At 39.4% G+C, this 21,168-nt stretch overlaps 1 protein-coding gene across 1 annotated transcript in view; it reads left to right on the top strand.

Annotated features, from left to right (window-relative positions):
- Positions 1-21,168, top strand: part of Camk4 (calcium/calmodulin dependent protein kinase IV) — a 213,945-nt gene that overhangs the window by 177,767 nt on the left and 15,010 nt on the right. The window contains exons 6-7 of the mRNA XM_028762775.1: positions 4,834-4,924; positions 6,845-6,919. Coding sequence (XP_028618608.1) covers positions 4,834-4,924; positions 6,845-6,919 — 166 coding nt within the window. The remainder of the gene's footprint in view (positions 1-4,833; positions 4,925-6,844; positions 6,920-21,168) is intronic.

The raw sequence follows: 21,168 nt of genomic DNA, 5'->3' as shown, positions 1-21,168 counted from the left end.
TTATGTCTGTGAAAAAGCACACACTCGTGAATGTGCATGCAAGTACCCACAGAGGCCAGAAGGTATCAAATCCCCTGGATCTGGCATTACAGATAGTCATGACCTGCTGTGGGTGCTGGGAACTGACCTTCGGAAGAATAACAAGTGCTCTTAAATGCTTAGCCTTCTCTCCAGCCCTCAGACTATCATTTTGAAGCAACCGTTTTGTAATGCATGTATATTCTTTAATTCAGACCTTGAAACATGACATAGTGGACATGGTAGTTATCCCTGTTCTGCAATATCCATGATCTTGGCTGAGACTACATGTTTGGAAGCCTGATGTCTGGAAGAATGAATCAGTCACCTAGATTGACTCCACTCGCATTTCTGGCATTATTATGTCTGTTGCATGAGACCTGGGTGGTGGGTTTGTCAAATAGAAAGCCTAAACTTGACTGACCCATGTTACCTGCTGTGCAGCGTATCCATCATATGTCCTGGAGAGTTTAGGAACATCCTACTTTTATCACTGCAGTTCAGGGATCCAACAAAGGTCCCACAGAACATGGAGATCACTTTGGCTTTTTATGATTTAACCTTGGAAGTCAAATTCTCTCTACTCCCATTAGTTCCAAGTAACTTAAAATTCTACCAAATTAAAAGAAGAAAAAATAGACTTAACGTCTTAATGGAGGAGTGGTAAATTCGGGGGGGGGGAATGAAAGGCAATAGATGTGTAAGATGTGTATGTATAAGTGTGTATGCATGTCTTTGTCTATGTGCATGTATGGGGTGTGTGTGTGTGTGTGTGTGCTTGATGTGTGCGTATGTTATAGTTGATTAATCCACTCTAATCTCCCCAGCATGGCTGTGCAAGTTCCTCACTACCATGCCCCAATCAATGCTCTGGGTTCTCGAATGAAAGACACACAGACAACCTTCTATTTTAATGTGCCTTAAAAAATGCAATGACTGAGCCACTCCCAAACTTCCACGTTGCTAATGCCTCCCCTCTGACACTCCTGAATTATTACTTACTACAATCTATATTCCATCTTTGCTACCCCAGGCCCAATGGGCATCCCCTGAGCCACTCTTCCCAGGCTTCTACATGATTGTTACACTGTCTTCTGCAGCCTTCCAGCCTGCATCTTATTCCTTTCCTGGCATGGTGATTCTGCTTCTTCCTTGGTCCCCTTGCCTGGGAATCCTAAAGTCCCGCCTCTGTCTCCCTGCCCAGCTATTGGTTGATGACAACTTTATTTACCAGTTAGAACCAGCTGGGGGCAGGGACCCTCAGAGTCTCACATGCAGTATTCTCGTGAAGTCTGAGAACTCATAATGCAAGCATTGAACCAAATCCACAACATGCATGTATGATGCATGAGTATATCTCTCTCTGTGTGCATATTAGTCACACATGTTTATGTCTGTGCATGTCTTAGTACAGGAGCAGAGAGTAATAGATGCAGCTTCTAAGGGCACACACGAGGTCCCCACATGTGCACAGCACAGGCTTTACGTACCTGCCCCTCAGCCCAGCTTCCAGAATCTTCCTTTTCTGTGAACTACATATGTATCATGACATGGGAATAATCACACCATGGCTTCTGCATATTAACAGTCATCTCAGAGAGACAGCAAAACACAAATTAGGGGTTCGCTTTAAAGAACTTTGAACTTTTATTCTGGGGGAAATTATTCTTCAATTTGTAGGTGTGAGATTTCAGCTTGAAGTTCATTATTTGTGCTGTCACCTCAGGCCTTTCTTGAATTACCCTGTGGTTTAGAAGTATAGGCATAATGCGTTAATGGGGGGGGTGCTAAATGGCATAGTAGGGCCAATCAAGACCAAGAAAGTAATTATGTAAATGACAATGTAAATGAAAGTAACAGACAGGTGAAATTCATATCTGCGTGTGAAATTGCTCAAGGCTATCTAGCAAGGAAGTGTATGGTGACTCTGAAATAGGTAAAATGACAGTGATCCCAGAATTGGGATGAGGAGGGACCAAGGCATACAACATGTCCTGACCAAGTGATGTTGGTCAGGCCATGGAAGACACTTCCCCTATGTGGACAGTTTTGAAGATATATATATATATATATATATATATGTATGTGTGTATATATATATATGAATATATTTATATATATATATTCTCAAAGGTAAATACAACGTGAGTGGCAGGCGTCCAAAGCGTATGTGGCACAAACATGGAACGATCACGTTGACATTCTTACTTAAATTCATGTGTATCAATTCTAAATTTTTCTGAAGAACAGAAAACAGCAAATCCATGCGGTTTAATTTTCATTCCCAATAGGAAAGCTGTAGCCAGAACACTGTTTTCTTTCCTTAATGACTGGTTCTTCTGTGTCCTGTTAGATTTTTAAAGAGATTCAAACTTCCTCCTACCAACTCCTGAGACATTATCAATTAACCACACACAGCCCATCGAACACAGCAGAGCTGTAATTAAACCAAATTGCAATGTAGTAGCTCTCATTACACAATGACACAGTTTTTTGTTAGGACCATGGAGAGAGTTTAATTACACGTCTAGACACCCCCTGAAGGCAGAGTATCCGTATTATCTTTGAGTCTTCTTGAGAGTTTGATGGCTACATTTTTAAGAGATATGTGATAAGGTATATTTAGGGGATCTATCTGTTCCCTTTTAAATTCCACATCCCACTGTAATGCATACTTAGACTAGGAATTGTTTGTGCATCTGTGAATTAAAAGGTTTTTTAAGAGAAATGCTCAAATTTTTTCTTTTCGTACTTGATTTACCTTTCATTTGCAGCCAAATACTGTTATTTTTCCTTTAATACATCCCAATGTCAACTCCTTTTTCTCCCCAGCTCCTTCCCTTCCTCTCTCCCTCCTCATTCCTCTCTCTCTCTCTCTCTCTCTCTCTCTCTCTCTCTCTCTCTCTCTCACTCTGTGGTAGTTTGGGTGGTGGTGGGTGGGTGGGCTTGCACATGTACACACACACTTGTGTCATGGAATGTATTTGGAAGTCAAAAGACAATCTCAGCAGCATCACTGACTTTGTTTGAGAGGTCTCTTGTTCATTTTGCCTACTCCAGACTAGCTGTCTCAGCTTCCCAGAATTCTCCTATCTCTACCTCCATCTTGCCAGAGGACCAATGGCTCAGATGCAGTACTGTGCCAAGCTTTATGTGACATCTGAGGACCCTAAGTCAGTTCCTCCCACTTGTGAAGCACACTCTTTCGTACTTACCGTGCTACTGCCCAGCATCACTCTGACTTTTCAGTGTATAACGCATGTGCTAGGCTGGGCAGTGGTGGTGCACACCAGAATGTGGGAGGCAGAGGCAGGTGGATTTCTGAGTTCGAGGCCAGCCTGGTCTACAGAGTGAGTTCCAGGACAGCCAGGGCTACACAGAGAAACCCTGTCTCAAACAACCAAAAAAAATATGCTATTGTGTAAGGCGCCATCATCCCATCATCTTCAATACCACTCCTTCTCCACTTTGAGCAAAAGCCACCTGTCCCCTGAGACTGGAGTGCTTTCTCCTTTCATCCCAGCTCTGCCTGCCTCACAGATGCCCAGACTGGACAGATAATCCTTGATGCCCATTCTGGATGTATATATATATATATATATAATTTAAATTTACTTGTAGCTTATTTCTTTGTAATTTACTTGTAGCTTATTTCTTTGTAACTGCAGACCATTTTTGTGTGTTGTCCCACACTATGTATTATTTTTTAATATAATGTCTAATTACCCAAACATTTCTGTGGCCTCTAGCCTGAAATCTCCTCTTCTCTGAAACCTGGCATTATACAGTGAAAATGAGAACATGAATCAATCACACACACCCCTCCTTTTTAAACATTCTCAGCATCCTGAGAGAAGTTGCTTCTCACCAGGCACTTGCTCTAGTCCTATATGCAAACAAGTTTTATGTGCTGTTCATTTGTATGCTACTTTATTTTCTTTATACGCTTGTATTCTCTCAGCATAAGATTTGTGTATTTAAAACCAGGCCTACCTGCTGGCCATTGCCTTCTTGTGTGATAGTTATTCAAAGTGATTGTGATCCATTTAGTGATTGCTGTCAAAAGAAATACATGTTTCATTAAAAGTTTAACTGAGTGAACGGTTTTAGTTTTTGAGTTGAATTTAGGAGGAACTAATGTAGATTAAAAACCACTGTCATAGAACTGAGAGATACACATTTACTAAAATGTTATGACATGTGTGTTTGAACATGTCTGAAAACATATCTACTCATGATCCTCCACACTGGTAAACTGGGAGACTCAGCCACAGCCAGAGTAGGAGTTAGAGTCCTAGCGTTCTTCATTGCCTCTTGTCTTGTTGACCACTCTAACCTGACACCCAGACTTTCCTAGCCAGCAGCATCTAGAACCTGCCTCTCAGCCAGCATCCTGTTTCCAAGGAGAACAAATGACAGCTTCTTTGTTCTTTGCTGGAGACTAACTTGAACGAAACAAATCAGGGTAATGACATGAAGAAATAGGACAATTTGGAGAAAATTTTGGAATTAAAAATGGACAGAACTTAGTTATGAATTTAGTAGAAGCAGATGATGAAAGAGAGAGTCTCTGGATTCACTGAGAGCCTCTCCCAGACTGGGAAAGCACTCTATGCTAATATACATCCCCAGTTCTCATAAACTCTCCCCGGTTCTGTGTGCTTTTAAGTATAGTTTTCTTTGTGATATGCACTTAAAAATCCTAATGCTTGTTGTTGAGCCATAAGATTATGGTAGAACTTAAAACATCAAACATAGATATCAGAACCATAAATAAAATTATACCACTGTAACTTCATTGTCTTCCCTGTGTAGTACCTCCATGAAAATGGGATTGTCCATCGTGATCTCAAACCAGAGAATCTTCTCTACGCAACTCCAGCCCCTGATGCACCACTCAAAATTGGTAAGAAAGTTTTCTAATGTTTCATGACCCATTTTTTCCCAAGCAGAAATAACTTGCTGGATGAAGTTATCCATTTTGTTCTATCCAGGATTGCCTCTGTCCAATTTCTTGGCATCTGTGAGTAACAGTGAATTGTTTGTTAGTTAATACCCTTGGGCCGTTAACCTGCGCCATTGCTGGGAATTCCAATGAGTCCCAGACTCGGTGCTTAGTAATGATAAGGACCCTGAGAGATAGCCTTGTGTTTATAAAATAAGTTTATAGTGAAAATGCTTCTTGTGATTTGGTTCCAAACTTTGAATTGCCCAGTTATTTGGAGCTCAACCTGACATAATGAAGAACTTTAACACAAAATACTTGCTACAAATTAGTCAATATAGACTCCAAATCTCTTGCTTCTATTAACAGAGAAAACTCAAAGACCATATTTCCAGATTGTTTTCCACAAGATGCTGTTGCCTAATCTAGGTAAAAACTCCCTTTTCTGTGTAATTGTGAGGACATAATTTTACAAAGGGCTTATTGTTGGACAAAAAGGCTAGAAAAACCCAAATCAAATAATATTTTAATTCTGCATTGCTTTATAGAACCCTAAAATGCTCATGTATAGACCAACATACCAAAATTTATACAAGAGTTTCTCAAACTTCATTGACTGTAGAAACCCACCCACTTTATAAGCGTTCAGAAAAACTATAAAGATAAACTTTGGGCAAGTCTTATCTGCCCATTGAAAGTAGCCCTTCAGGAGGAAAATACATTACATTTTATATTCCATATACTTGATGAAACAAATTTTCATTTCCAAAGACAATTAATTATAAGTGGTTAAGAGGTGACTTCTCTTCAGCAGAATCTCTATAAAAGCCACTGAGGGGTGTTACTCTCCTCTTGGCTCTCTTTTAGAGGTAAGCTGATATGTTCAGTGGATTTACAAGTGTTAACACCTCTGAAAATTAAGTTGTTCTACTAGGGAAGAGTTCAGGCTGTGTCCTGAGAGCAAGAATCTAAGAAAGCACTCTAAAAAGCCTGCTGGGCAGCCAGCTTGTTCTGGTAATCACTCCTGAAAGACAGCGGGAAGCAGGGGGTCTCCATTTCCTTTCACATCACTTTCAAAGAGGTGATCCTTAAAGAAATCTCTTTAGATGGATGGATAGACACTAATTCGTGCAGGAAAGCTTTCTTTCTGAAAGGCTGCCTGTTGTGTTTGGAGATGTGGTCAGGGGCCTTGTGGAAATGTGGGTATTATCTTTGAAGTCTAAAATGGCATCCATTCTGCAGCTGCCTCTCTTGAAGAATGGCCTCAAGCAGCTTTCTGAGAGTTTTGAAGAGAGGTCATCCAGCAATAGGTCAGCATTGTAGCAACTTGGATAATATTTTACCTAGGTAATATACAGAGGAACAAATAAAATATTTTGATTACAGGAGCATGGATTATTATCTGTCAACCATTAGGAAGTAATGTTGTTTATTTTCAATCAGAATAAGCTTTTGATATTTCTGTTTATTTCCATGGCATCTATGAAAATCTTTTTTATTTCACCTGTGAATTAAAGACTCTGACTTATATCACTAAGTCTATATTGTCTTTTGGAGTTACTAAGAAAATGAATAACAAAGAAAACTAAAAACATGGTAATGTATTTGAGATTTAGAGAAAATTCAAGCATTATAAATTATCCGTAAATGTATTTGTGGGTAATGATTTGTTTTCCAAGCTAAAGAAAGGCATTAGTTACTACTTTCTTTGGCTTTTTCTGAGGCGACTGGTTTCCACCCACATCATTGGATCATTCCACCCCAGCACTGGATCATTGGTTTTGTATCACCAGGTACATTGGTTTTGTTTTTGAAAAGCAAGGGTACTTATAAAAGCTGAGAAAAGTGTCAGTGCACTAACTTCTTCTCTTGTACTTCTAGCTGATTTTGGACTTTCTAAAATCGTGGAACATCAAGTGCTCATGAAGACAGTGTGTGGAACCCCAGGGTACTGCGGTATGCTCTGATGCTGACATCTTACCTTTATTGAAATCTATTTTTACCTAATGACCTGATTTTACTTCAACTCCCAATGTCTCTATTTATACATGTTTTAATGTGGCTGTTAAATGGCTTGGCCTTGGTCATGGAATGACTGGGACATATATAAATGACACTTGGGTCACCTTTTGTCTTTCCTCGGGTGGGGGGCGCTCAGTGATATGGAATGTAGGACACCAGTGTCAGAATACTAGTTGAGTTAATTCTGCTCTGGAAGACATGCAGGAGTCAGCCTGTGTGGAACAGGCAGGGGAGCAGGGAACAGCAGGGTGTGTGGTGACAAAGCCACTGGCCTTCGTAAATTTCTTTGCTTTTCCTTAGGAGTGTGCATGAGGAGAGGGGACGGTTCATTTAGATAGAATACAGGATAATGAGAACAGGGTAACCTCACCTGTTTACTAGAGCTCACCGCCAAAATAGCTTGGCTCTGGGTCTGGCCATTCAGCCATATCAAGAGAAAAATTATATAAAATATATAAAGTGGAATAACAGATTTACTTCCGGTCTTCTTTAAAACTGGGGATAGCGCTGCTTCTCAGTCTGTGTCTGCATTCCCCATGGTAGTTTTACAGTTTATAGAAAGGACACAATGAAGCTAGAGAATATGCTTATGTAGATTCAGCTATGGATCCCAACAGTCAGGGTGAATGTTGTCTTCCTCCCGACAGTGGCCAGGGCTGGAAGAGAGAAGCTGACCTTGACCTTAGCATGATACAGTGTTTCTTGTAGAGAACCAGAACTGAAAAAGTCAATGATAAGAAAACATCTGTCTGAAGACATATAGCTTACATTGATTAGGTTATCCTGGGCATTGCCTAGCTGGGTTTCCCAAGAAGTGTACCAGCCACCTTTGAGGTAGACAGTGCTAACCTAGCCAGAAATAAAACAACTTCCAAACATTAAGCCAGTGTTCCTAAAGTTGGTGATCAACAAATATGCAACAGCTCAACCAAAACGTTTGACTCTAGAAAAAAAGAAACAAAACTTAGTATCACCACATGAAAGCTGAGTCTCCTGGCATCCGTCTCTACACAGCAGCCATTCACTCATCTCTTCAGCAAACACTTGTTAATCCTGCTGCATATACAGGCCACTGCCTCACACAGGAACAGTGTTTCCTGCATTCACTCCACTGGGGAAACTCAGGGGTCCTAGAGGAGTGGCTCCTAAGCCCATAAGCCATAGCATCTAAGGCAGTGAGCAGTTCTCACCTGTGGGCTGTGATCCCCTGGACAAACCTCTATCTCCAAAAATATTTGCATTATGATTCATAACAGTAGCAAAATTACAGTTATGAAGTAGCAACAAAAATAATTTTATGGCTGGAGGTCACCATAACATGAGGAACTGTATTAAAGGGTCACAGCATTAGGAAGGTTGAGAACCATTGTCTTAAGGAGCTCTGTGTGCATATCATGTAGGTACTTACAAAAACCATTATGGAAACACAGAGGAGGTATCTGGAGTTACTGGATGTCTTCTTCTATAGCAGTTGTATTTATAGACAACCTTCTTCCTTAGAGCTAGAGAGAGAACATAATTGACTGATTTTAACACTTTACTACAGAGAGGAGATAGGGAAAGTACAGTAAAATATTCGTTGAAGCAAATGCATGCTGAAAATCCCCAGAATTTTAGTTCTCCAAGTAACTTTAATATTAACTTTTTGACATTCTCATTTTGCTAAGAACCAAAAAGTTCAAATATCTTTCCCCAGTCCCATGGTTCATTGTTAGTGGCTCAAGAATAAGAACTCAGATATTTCAAAGCCAAAATGTATTGTAAGTCCCCTCTAAAACTCAACATAGATAAGTCAATATGATACTTCTGTTATTGCAGTGACTTTGTTTACATGTTCGTTTTTTATTTTGTCTTTCTTTTTGTTTTGAGAGACAGTATTGCTCTGTGTATCAGGGTGGTTTCCAGCTCACTCTGCAGTCCATGTTGGCCTCAAACATGTGGGGTGAACCTCCTATCTCAGCTTCACAGTTATTCCAGGCAAGCCACCACCACACAGTGTCACTGTCTAAACTTTAGATATACCATTTCACCACTGTAGGAAGCAAAAGTTAAATACACATAGTCAGACATAGCACCTACATACATATCCCTTCTGTTTCCATGTTAATATGCTTACTTTATAATTTTGCTTTAAGTGCCTAGATATCTCTTCTATGTTTCCATGTTCATACACATTTATAATTTTGTTTTTAATGAGGTAGTTTTTCTGGTAAATTAAAAGAATATTTTCTTACAATTTTATTTTTCATAAATACAATAATAGCACATAATTAGATACTTATCTTCCAGTTAAATGTTTACATTCTGCCAAGTATTCCTATTCTAGATCATAAGGCCTCGAAAGCTGAGTAGCATATTAGTTAATAGTAAGTTTAGAAAACCATGACATAGTATCCGGGGACCCAGGACACCTCCTGCTTGAAAGTGGCCCCAAGACTCAGCAATATGGTTGTCCGAGTAAGGCTGGCATTTTTTAACGCCAGTCGTCCTGTCAGGTGTGGACAGGGAAATTCTACACGGTCTCACCCCTGGATTAAGGACTTCAGGTGGTCAGTGGCTGCTGAGAGGGGGAGAATCATTTCCCTCCAGGAATGAGCTCCTGTGCACCGCTTGATCCCAAGTGGTCAGTTCTGGGCCTGCGTAAATATAAGCAATGCTAAATGAACTCAGTAGGTTTTATATTCATGTTATCAATAATCCGTAATCAATAATCCGTATGGATTTGTGAGGGGGAGTGAGATACAGAAGGAAGTGGAGGAGGACGTGGAGAAGGATGTGGGAGGGAGCAGTGTAGATACAGCGTGCATGTATAAAGTGTGCACAAAACCTTTTTAAAAATAGATATGTCTTATACAAGTAGTGGATGATACTCTCATGTCCAGAGTCTAAATCTAAGCAATATTAAGGGCTTCTATGCGTATGGCCACGTGGGTGCCACAGATCTCAGTGTCAGGGACTCGGTCCTTGTCTCATAGTTCAAATTGGATCCTGAAAATCAGTCATCAATTCTGTGTTCCATACAACAAGAAGGAAAGAAGACCAAAAGAAATAAACGAAATAGAAAAAAAATACTCCTTTTTAAAGGCAGGTAGACATGAAACCTACTTATCACTTCTGCTTGTATAACATTGACCATATATAGTCACAGCTTCTTATTCTCGGTGACTCCAGCAATGTCCCTGATAACTAGATGTATTGCTGCCCCACGTTAATTGAGGGTCCTGTTGCTAAGAGATGTCATTCATTTTTGGATTCTGTAACAAAATATTTTAGACAGGGTTACTTACAAGCAACAGATACTTACTTCTCCCCCTTCTGAAAGCTCAGTCATCTGAGATCAGGAAATTGGCTGATTAGTTTCCTGGCAGGGGTCCTGCTATCTGTTAGATAGTGCCAGATGGTTTGTCTTTCCATGGCGACAGACTTGATGTTTCTCTTGAGCGTCTTCTATAGGTGCTAAGTCTATTCAAGTAGGCTTCGCCATGAGGACTGATCCCACAGCAAGGACTCCATCTCCTAAATCTGTCACCTTGGGGGGAAGTAAAGATATCATTATATGAATATTTGAGTCAACACAGACATTTAGGCCTAGCATTAAGAATGAGATTGGGGGCTGGAGAGATGGCTCAGTGATTAAGGGCACTGGCTGCTCTTCCAGAGGTCCAGAGTTCAATTCCCAGCAACCACATGGTAGCTCACAACCATCTATAATGTGATTTGATGCCCTCTTTCGACATGCAGGTGTATATGCAGATACAGTACTCATAGACATAAAAATAAATAAATCTTTATTTTTAAAAAAGAATGAGTTTGGGTTAAAAAAACTCATTCCCTCTGCCGAAGGCTAATAAAGCAAGGTTTGTATCTTGGGATAAGAGCATGAGACAGTTGCACTGTGCAGTTTTCTGGAGGCAGCTTGTGGGTTTGTTTTCATGGAGTTTGCTCCCCTTAGAACTATTTTCTGACCGTGTCTCTTGGGTCTTTTCCTCCTACTTGTATCATATATTCTATTTCTGCCTACAATAATTCATATGTTCCTATTTGTTCTCCTGTATTCCCGTCATGTCTACACGTATCCAAGACTGTGGGGGGAGGGACTGAATTTAATTGGAACAAATATGATCATCTGTTTATCATCAGTAATTACTAGATAATTGACTAGACAATTAGGAAAAAATGAGAAAGGATAATAAAGATTACTCATAAGAAAAAAGAACAATGTGATGGTCGTTGTTTAATATGAAGCACTAAACATGGCCAGGAGATGAGTTGGTCAAAACAGTTCCCCAAGAGTTGAACAACCATAGAACAATCAAAAATAGAGAAAGTAGTGTTCTTTTAGAATCCTCTCTATTACTGCACACAAGCTATGTCCTCTCAGGGACATAGGAAGAGCCAAGAGAATGATTTGTTCTTTCGGCACACAGAGCGGTCATTGTAAGAAGAACTGATTCATTCATTGATAAAAGGAACATTGAATATTAACTGTCTAGTAGACTCTATGTTAACCTCTGAAGTCACAGGCATAAACACAGTATTCAAAGATTTCATAGGCTACAAAAGAAGTAAATCAAGGTTCCATGTGGCAATTTCTATATTTATCTGAGCCCAGGGCTCAGGAGTTCAGAGTCAGAGTGCTAACTTTGGTTCGAGGTATATTAGAAAGAGAGACATTTCAGTTCTATAATGAAGGGAAATGGAAGTTCTGTAGAGAAGTGCCCATGTGCACTCTCAGTGGGCACAAAAAGAACAGATTCCTAGAAGAGTGGTAGTGCCTGGCCAGTCCAAAAGCTGTTACTTGACACTCTGGACACCTGGGACATGGAGTCCTAACAAGGACATAGATACAGGTGGATTTAGACAGGCAGGGTGCATATATTATGAATGACTCTATATATTCTCACATGAACATCCTCCTACACACACACTATATACACAAGTAAGCAGATACTTAAAAATAAAAGTGCTTTAAATGAATCTGTATTGCTAAGGAATGTAAAAGTATTAAGAATGGTGACTCAACAAAAGCTTTGAATCAGGGAGTATTTTGAAACAAAGGCTGTGTTTTATAAATATCTTGACACATAACAAGTGAATTTGAAAGGAAAAGATTTAGAAAGCAGCAAAGTCAGAAATCCAAGCTATTGTCAATACTGTTTCCTGCCTTTTAATCACAAAACTATAATATAACTATATAACTATAACTATATAACTATAAATAGCTTCTCCTTGGAGAAAATAGTTGACCCGCTCTCAAATCAGTTCAGATATCATTGAGAAAATACTATTTAGTGTATTGTCCTTGACATAAATGGGCTCATTAGTAGATACTGTCAGCTTTCAATGGTAACTTGATTTCTATCATTGTTTTATTATTATTATTATTATTATTACAGATATGCATATTGCTCTAGAGTATGTGTGATGGGGAAGGAGGGAGTTGAGAGGCCAAGACTGATTGATGCTCCCAGTCTGCCACAGAGTAGCTCACCAGGGAAGGAGTCATTTGCTGTAGTGGAAAGAGATGAAAGTAGCAAAGATGGGTGCTTACCTCAGGAGACTATTTTAGGAGCTCAGAGGGGAAAATGGTGCTTTGTAGATTCTGAAGTGCTAGGAAATATATATGAAATTACTATCATAAAGTCTGGGCAGCTTTGCAATATTTTTGAACAAGAGTAAGGTCAATATGTTTATATTCAAAAAGCAAGGTTCAAATTGTGTATAAGCAATATATTTACTTATACAATTTCTTGACCTGAAGGAAGTCCACTGGAATATTGCTTTAGAGTGGAAAAGACAATATCCAACTTTATATGGTAGCACAGGAGACTAAGAAAAAACCAGAGATCATTGTGACCAGGGCACAGGAAACAGTCCAAAAGCAACCAACAGGATTTCAAACTGAGAAAACAATTTAATTACAAAGATGAATATTTAAAATTATCTGCTTTTTAAAGTGAGACCAATCAGAAATCATCTAATACATACTCTCAGGATTTCCCTCAATTCTAGCCATTCTCCTTGACCACAGATTAAAAACTGTCGTCAATTTGGGCTGTGTTCTTCCATAAATAAGTATATAGAGGAGAGATTTCCCATTTATAGAATGTATCAAGGATGAAGCCAAAGTGAAAGACTGGAGAGAATCTTATTGTGCAGTAGAGAGCATGACTTTGCATGGAAGTGGCATTTTATGGCATAATAACCCAGTGCAGCTGCCAGACAGCACCGAGGAGGAGCTCAGGAAAGGAGGGTACTCACAGGTTCTAGAGAGCATGAACATGACACATCATTATAAGATGTGCCATAAGATGACATAGGAAAGAAAACAGATTCTCAGAATGTGAAAGGGCTGGATCAGGCATTGACCTTTGCCAATATTTCCAAGGGAAAATCAAGGCATGGCTGTGTAAAGAGTTTAGGATTGGCTTTTTGTGGTACACGTGTGTCTCTCTGTCTCTGTCTGTCTCTCTGTCTCTCTGTCTCTGTCTCTCTGTCTCCCCCCCCCCCCCGTGTGTGTGTGTGTGTGTATGGTCTAGAAGCTATGGTGATTCTCAATTACCCACTATCTTTCTCTGAGTTGACTAACAGAGAGAGTTATTGCTTCCTGAGGTTTAAAGGCTAGATATAGAAGCTCTGTATTTGTTAGTTTGAAAAAGAAATCATGCATACCCCCTATGGGACCCATTAATTATGTCAAAAATATAAAAATTGTACAAAAAAATCTAATATTGCTAATCTAGAGACTTTATGTTAGCTGAAGGAGGTGCCTAGCAACCATGTAGTTGGAAGGAGAGGAGCAGAGTGAGCTGTTCTGGTTATGTGTTGTAAGGGTGGTTACATCCAAGGTCAGTTATTTTGTGGTGCATGGTTCAGATTTTAATGGAAGGCTTTCCAAATTACATCCTTTGAGAGAGCAAGTGTTTATGTTGCACCATCTGTCATATCTCAGGAAATAAAATAGGAAAAGCTACCCACTTGTTTTGTTCTTGGAACCTTTGCTTAACACTGTTAATAAGACAGGATTTGTTTTGTAAGAGAATTGCCAAAGAAAAATTATAGGTACATCCTGCTTAAGTAAATAGTCATTATTTTCTAAGAAATGTACATGTTCAAAACAAAATTCCAGGCTGGAAAATATTGATTTATGCTCCAGACAAAGGAAACCAAAGGCTAGCATTCTGAAGTTGCCTATAAAGTTTTAAGCACCTTCTCAATTTCTCTTCAGTGGAGAAAAAAAAAGCATAAGTCTCAATATATGTTATATGAAGTCTTAGTGCTTGACAAACATGCTAGAATGTAATTTATATGACATCAACTACCATGCCGATCACAAAAGTGATTAAAGGTAGGGAAGAGACCACTGGCAATGGGCTAAGTAAAAGGGTATTTCTGTCTGATACCACTCATGTAATTTATTCATAAGCCATTTAATTAAACTATGTATATTCATATTTTATATTTGCACTTCTGTCCTTATTCAAATTCTATTTTCAGAGCCCAGAAGCTGTTAAGAATTTATTTTCTTTCAACATTTGCCAAGCTCTCATTATTTTCTGAGACGGCACTATTGGCATAATTCAGATGAAATATTAATACATAAAAACATCCCACATGCTTATCCCATGAGCATAACAATGTTTTCCCATTTGCAGGCTTTTGGTACTGGCAAATATGTGTTATGCTTCTATTTAAACCAAAATGGAAGCTAATTATGAACAACTAATGAATGAACTGCTACTATATGTGAAGCTGTTGGCAACTCCTCAGACACTTATTCCTGTAAATAATATTCTGGGAGCTTCCATATATAGAGGAATATTAATTATACCATGCATTCAGACTATGGCTGCCTTGATGTTAGAAATGCACACTACATCATGGCAGAATTCAGTCATTCTTATGCATTACCACAACTGAATGTGTTATCAGAAAAAGATCAGTACTTCTGAATGTAGGTGATTAAATGCAAGCCTTCAACTAATGGCATGTGAGGGGCGTAATGAGTGCGTGGATGTCATATAAACGAGAGTTCCTTACCTTCTTCATCTTGCTTTGAAAAATAAATCCCCAAATGAGGAAGGCTGAGCACGAATCTGACGCTCAGGGTTAGACTCTCAGGCTTGCTGCCCGTGTACTTTAATGTATGTCTAATTTAAGGCCGTGGCTTCAATCTCCAGCACTGCAAAACAGAATTAACCATTTATCATCACTCAACAGTTAATACAAAAACATTAACCTCTTTAATCAGATCTTAAAGTTTCTCTATCTGACTTAAGTAAGTGCTATTTTTTGAAGAATTTGGCCTTTGAAAGAACATCATTTCCGGTAGAGTTCTTTAGTTTGATTTTTTTTTCCTCTCCTAAGATTTAACAAGCATTGATTTTGGACTTTTTGCTTTGTGATACTTATCTAGAGCTTCAAGTTTTCTGAGTATGAATAGTTGGTTCCAGGAATGCAGAATAGATTTTTACAAGGTCAACTGCAAAAGTAAATGGTAAAGGAATCACATAAAACCTTTCAAAGACCCAGTTAGATTTCCAAACAGTGGTTGTACTGCCATAGTTTTAAACTAGGTAAACATGGCATTATCTAGAAAGCTTTTCTATAAAGTTGATGATGACTACGAATAAAATAGGATGCCAGTAGACTAGGAAGCAGGATGGCTCAAAGAAGCAGACTTAATAGCTGTCCCATCAATGCCCCTGTGTTCTAGCATACATCCGTCTTTGCTCACAGAGTGTAGTGAGCTTTTCAGAGATAATGCTGGATCCTGACAGGCTGTTCCAAGAAATTCATACTTGTTTGAGTAGCTTTTAGGAGTATAGGTTTCTGATATTTTTACAGCCTAAAGAAAAAAAATAGTTAAATTGTAGTTTAATATTTTAACAAGTTCAAAAACAAAGTGATCTACTTTCCTTTGTACATTTGTGTGAGCATCACAGTGTATACACACACATACACACACACAAAATATCACTTTGAGGATCTAAAATTAATAGCTTCTAAAGCAGAGGCATCGCTTAGAGAACCTATTTGTATAATCACATAAGTCTGACACGTCTATGTGACTTGTAGGTACCATTACCTGGAGCTGAGGATGTAGCTTGGCAATCCATAGCTTTCCTAGCACAGGTAAAGCACTGCGTTTCATTCCCAGCACTGAAAAAAGTGACGATGTAAAATACGTCATTTAACACTTGTAGCAGCACATTCTCTGTCTTCAGTCCCAGTCTATGCATACCATGATAATTCCATGGAGGGGCCATATTGCTACTTTTTAAATTTTTAAAAAAATTTTTGACAATTTTATATTGCTCCCTAAAAATAATCTAGAAAGTTCAGTCTGCCAAAGCTCAATACAAATTGTAAATAGTCTACAGTGCAGCAGGAGAGAGTCTCACCAAAGCTAGCTATCACCAAAGGAAGCTACCCAATGAGAGTCCTGCAGCTATCACCAAAGAAAGTTAACCAACTGTCTACCTTTCTTTAAAGTAAATACTCAGTAATATGGAAGATTCAGGGATGTTGTACTTAAGAAGATAACTTTGATAACCTAAAATAGAAACTAGTATAGTTTCTTTAAAGACAGTATATTCTTTCATAAAAAAAATAACTACCTACATGAAATTGAAGGATCTGAGTGACACTAGCCATGTCACCAAGTAAGGAACAATCTCAACCAAGTATTAATCAAACATACACAGAGATACCTTCTATTTTACAATGGAATTTTTACAAACCAAAACGAACTAAGTACACTGTAAACTCTCCTTTGTGCCGGGTATTGCTTTCTATTGCCCTGGCTGATGAGTCATGCTAGAGTTCTCATGATCAGTGGGAAGGAGATAGAAAGGAAGACCGAGGATGCTCTAAGCAGGTTGGAGAGGGTGCACACCTCCCCTCTGACCATAGCTCTCCTTCTCCCTGAGGTGGGAAGTGTCCCAGGCTATCTTTATCAGATGAACTGGTAATGAAAACTGGTATTGGGAACATGTAAGGCTGGGCACACATAAGAGTGGAAGAAAGATAATTGTCAGGTTCATCCTTCTTCTGACCTTAGAGAAGACAGGATACTACAGATTAGGTAATGGCTTAAGCCTACTCAGAAGCTTGAACTTTGGAGTAAAATGAGTCTCCTTGGGTCTTGTATTGTCTTGATAGGCACTAATTACAAGGTATATCTTGGGGAATGTAAGCTATATTGATACTTACTCCTTTCCTAAATATTTCTTGAACTTATATGATGCACCAGATGCTATGAGCACTAGATAACATAGCAGTCAATTGCAAAACAATATGGAACAAGGATTCTTCCTTAGGACAGTGTATTTTAGCAGAAGACAGCCAGTAAAATAAATGTGTAAATTACAAAGAAAATAGTGACCATTTTTATGGATACCAAAGGACATGGGTTATGATTTTAAATGAATAATCAGGGAAGGATTCTTGTAAGAAATGAATAGATGAATAAATACTTGAAAGGTGTAAGAGAGAGCTAACAATGGAGATCCTGGGGAAAGAACATCCCAGTGGAAAAGCTAACCAATGAGAGCCCTGTAACTCTCACCACCAAAGGAAGCTAACCAATGAGAGCCCTGTAACTCTCACCACCAAAGGAAGCTAACCAATGAGAGTCATGTAGCTATCACTAAAAAAAAGCTAATCAATTGTCTACATTCTTTAATGTAAATACTCATAATATGGAAGATATAGGGACATTGTAGTAAGAAAATAAGTTTGATAATCTAAAATAGAAAGGACTAATATAGTTTCTTTAAGTACAGTATATTCATTCATGAGAAATATCTACTTACATTGAAATTGAAAGGAACTGAGCAACACTCAACCAGAGCTTTAAAGCATAGATATCTTCCTTCAAGTCAGCAAGGAGGTTGGCTGGTTAGAGAGTGGTGAGGAGGAAAGACCTACAAACTAGAAGAATGCTATTAACAGTTGTACTGAATGAGACTGCCATTTGGAGCAGCAGGTTTAGGAATGTGGAGATGGCTGTTTGGTATCTAAGAGAAGAGGACGTGAGTGTGAAGTTCAGGAACAACATATGTTGTTGACAGAGTCACATGCATTGTCAGGATATAGACAGCACTTAGAGTCATAAGACCCGAGACTGTTTGGTATTGTGGGGAGTCTTTGGGCTTTTTGGACAGCAGAGAAATGTTCCACAAAGAGACAGGAAAGAAACTCAGTTCAGCCCAACATAGGTACCAGCGCTGGACTGAAAAACTTCAAGAGTCATTTATTTTAAAAATATTGTAGCAGAGCATAATTTTGGAAAAAAAAGTTTTATAATTACAATTGACTCAGTCACATTAGTGCAACAAAGCTTAAGGCATGTTTACTTTGAAGTGCTTTACAAAGTACATATGGCTTTATCTATAAAGACAGGTTCTGTTGACTTAGAACAGTGCTCAGGAAAACAGTCAAGGAAGAATGGCTGAGATAAATATAGTTTCTGAGGGAATCAGGATTTGGTCTGTTCCTAAGATAACATAGAAGTCACTAGACTGATGTACAAGTGTGTGTTGTTCACACAGGTGAGTTTTGTGGCCTAGAAGCAAGGCTCAAGGTTTTTGGGGCAGGCAGATTCTGGGACAAACATTCTAGAGGATATTGCTGGAGCCTGGCTCAAGCTGGTAGCAAATGATTACCAGCTTGATTGGAAACTACATTCTCCCCGACCCCACCCCCAGCTTTCAGAGAACAGCCATCCAAATCTCTTCTAACTTTGGAGGGATGAGCTTCGTATCTAGCTTTTCCTGGCTTTTCCAGTGCTTATCTGTGTGTGTAAGTACCTTTTGCCCTCTGTAGGTGGGTATCCCCAAGACTTAAAAGGAGACAGCCCAAACTGATCCCCTGCCTATGACACCTTTAGCACCACACAGAAGGAATGTGGATATTTTTATGTACAGAACTTCGAACAGAAGAATAGACCCCAGAGAAGAGGATTGGGGGTTGAAAATGGGTCTTGCAAGGCTCAGATTTTTGCCTCAATATACAAGATAGTATTCTTAACAACTATGCCCTGTCAGCAACCAGAGTCTGCCTCTCTGGCCTTGAAGGTGTCAACAAAATCTACCAGATTCATCTCTTGTGATCCAAGGCTATATAAGCAGAGAAAGAGAAGAACGGACCCTGTTAATTCAGGTGTCACCTGAGAATTGTGTTTTATACCACATCACAGAAGCCATCTATATATTCTGTCTGTGTACACCAAATTGAGGGTCTAACAATTAAGTACTTGGACAAATGTTAACCAAGTATGTTTGGGCTCTAGGTGGCCAAGAGCATTGTGTCTGAGGAGAATCCCACCAGCGTCATCCTTGTATGTCTCATGCTCTGTGAGTTCAGACAGTCTTTATTGTGAAGGCAATCTCCACAGCAGTGATTTCTTTATTTCCACTTCTATGTAACTTGAAGATATTACTTGGCTAACAGAACCTACTGTACCAGAGAACTCACAGTTCTTCACGGATACAGCTCTATTATTACCTATGTGAGGGAGGAATGGTGGAGGGAAAAGAGGTCAAAAGGAAGAGGTGATTGAAGGCAAGTGGGTAGAAGACTTGTTTAAATTGCACTGTTTGGGCCCCAAACACCCACAAAAATGTTCCATTTGGGGATGTTAATACAGAAAGTATATGCATAAAAAAGTAAAGGTTTCAAAAGAATTATTGAAAATAACTAGTGAGAAATTTTATGTATCCCTTAGAGATAAACCGTGTGGACCATACTTGATGTACCTGAAAGACTGAGTTCTAAGCCTATTATTTTCATTTGTATTTCTACATACAAAAGATATTCTTATATAATAGTCTTATTGACATCTGCTGGGTTTGTTGTTTGTACTTCATCTTATCCCATGAGAACTGAAAACCAGCTTTTCAGGCATGTCATTTCCTGAGCCTTGCCAGTTTTGAAGCCATCAGGAGACCCAGTATGATTCAGATTTGTGGAAAGCTGTGATTTCCTCAAGACAGAAGAGCTCAATAGAATCTTAGAAAAGTCACTAAGCGGTGTGAGGGGGTTGTTGTTGTTGCTGCTGCTGCTGCTGTTGAAAGCACTAGCTGTTCTCAGATCACTGATTTTCTCTTTAGAATATTATTAAAAACCAAAAAAATGTTTCATCAGTCAGCTACACAATTCATACAGAATAAAAACCATGCAGCCCGTGTGCCAAGGAAGACTTTGTGAATGGCTTAAATGAGAAATTAGAGGCAGGTGCTAGAGTTCCATTTTCAAAAGGGTCAGGTAATCGATTGCTCTGGAGAACAGGAAGCATGTTTCAACAGTGACATGACCCTTGTGTTGAAAATGCCCTTTTGTGTTCTTTATGCACCAGAGAGAAAAGGAGGGACAGAGGCTTGAGATACCTTCTTGGTGCTTTACCCCTTCACAGTATACCACATGTAGAACTACTAGCCGACACTACCCCTGCTAACCAGAGGTACTTTCTTGACCCCCTAGTCTCCAATGCCTTCTAGGCCAGTTTGCACCTCCACCAGGCCAGCCTTCAGTACACTATTCTAGTCTTAAAAACCACAGTTTCACACAGGTGTGGTGATTTTCTTATCATATATAGACAGATTGACAAAGGGCTATATAAGACACAGATGCTTATATACATTAAAACAAAAGTACCCAACTTGGAGTCTGTCCAGCTGTAGGCACTGAGCAGCTGCCTTGAGTCTATCCCTCTCTGGCTTCCCAGAGTGAGGAAAAAGGAAGGAGTTTTTCAAACTTCTGCATATGTATCCCCTCTTCTTTCCTCAGCTCTTCACAAGTTCTATCCCCTAGACATATGTCTAGAGATCCAGAGGCTTCTCTAAAGACAGAGCAAGAACATGGGAAAGAGCTCAGTCTTGGCCATCCAAACAGAAGCATCTGGGTTTGATCCTCAGAATTCATGAATTCGTGCACCAAGCCAGGTGTGGTTGCATGTGCTTCAGTTTGATCCTCAGCCAGGCGTGGTGCTGTGCCCTTGTGAACTCAGCAGAGAGGATGCAGAAACAGACTAGAAAACTTTGCAAACCTTGAGCCAGTGAGACACCTTGTATCAGAAAATGGTGGATAGCTCCTGCGGAGTGATACTCAAGATGCTCCTCTCAGTTCCACGTGTTCACCCAGATATGTGTGCACCTGCCCCACACATTCAAGGCAAAGGT

This window comes from Grammomys surdaster, unplaced genomic scaffold (genome assembly GCF_004785775.1).
Source record: "Grammomys surdaster isolate TR1022 unplaced genomic scaffold, NIH_TR_1.0 135, whole genome shotgun sequence".
Lineage (NCBI taxonomy): Eukaryota > Metazoa > Chordata > Mammalia > Rodentia > Muridae > Grammomys > Grammomys surdaster.
This window is presented reverse-complemented; position numbering and strand designations above follow the sequence as displayed.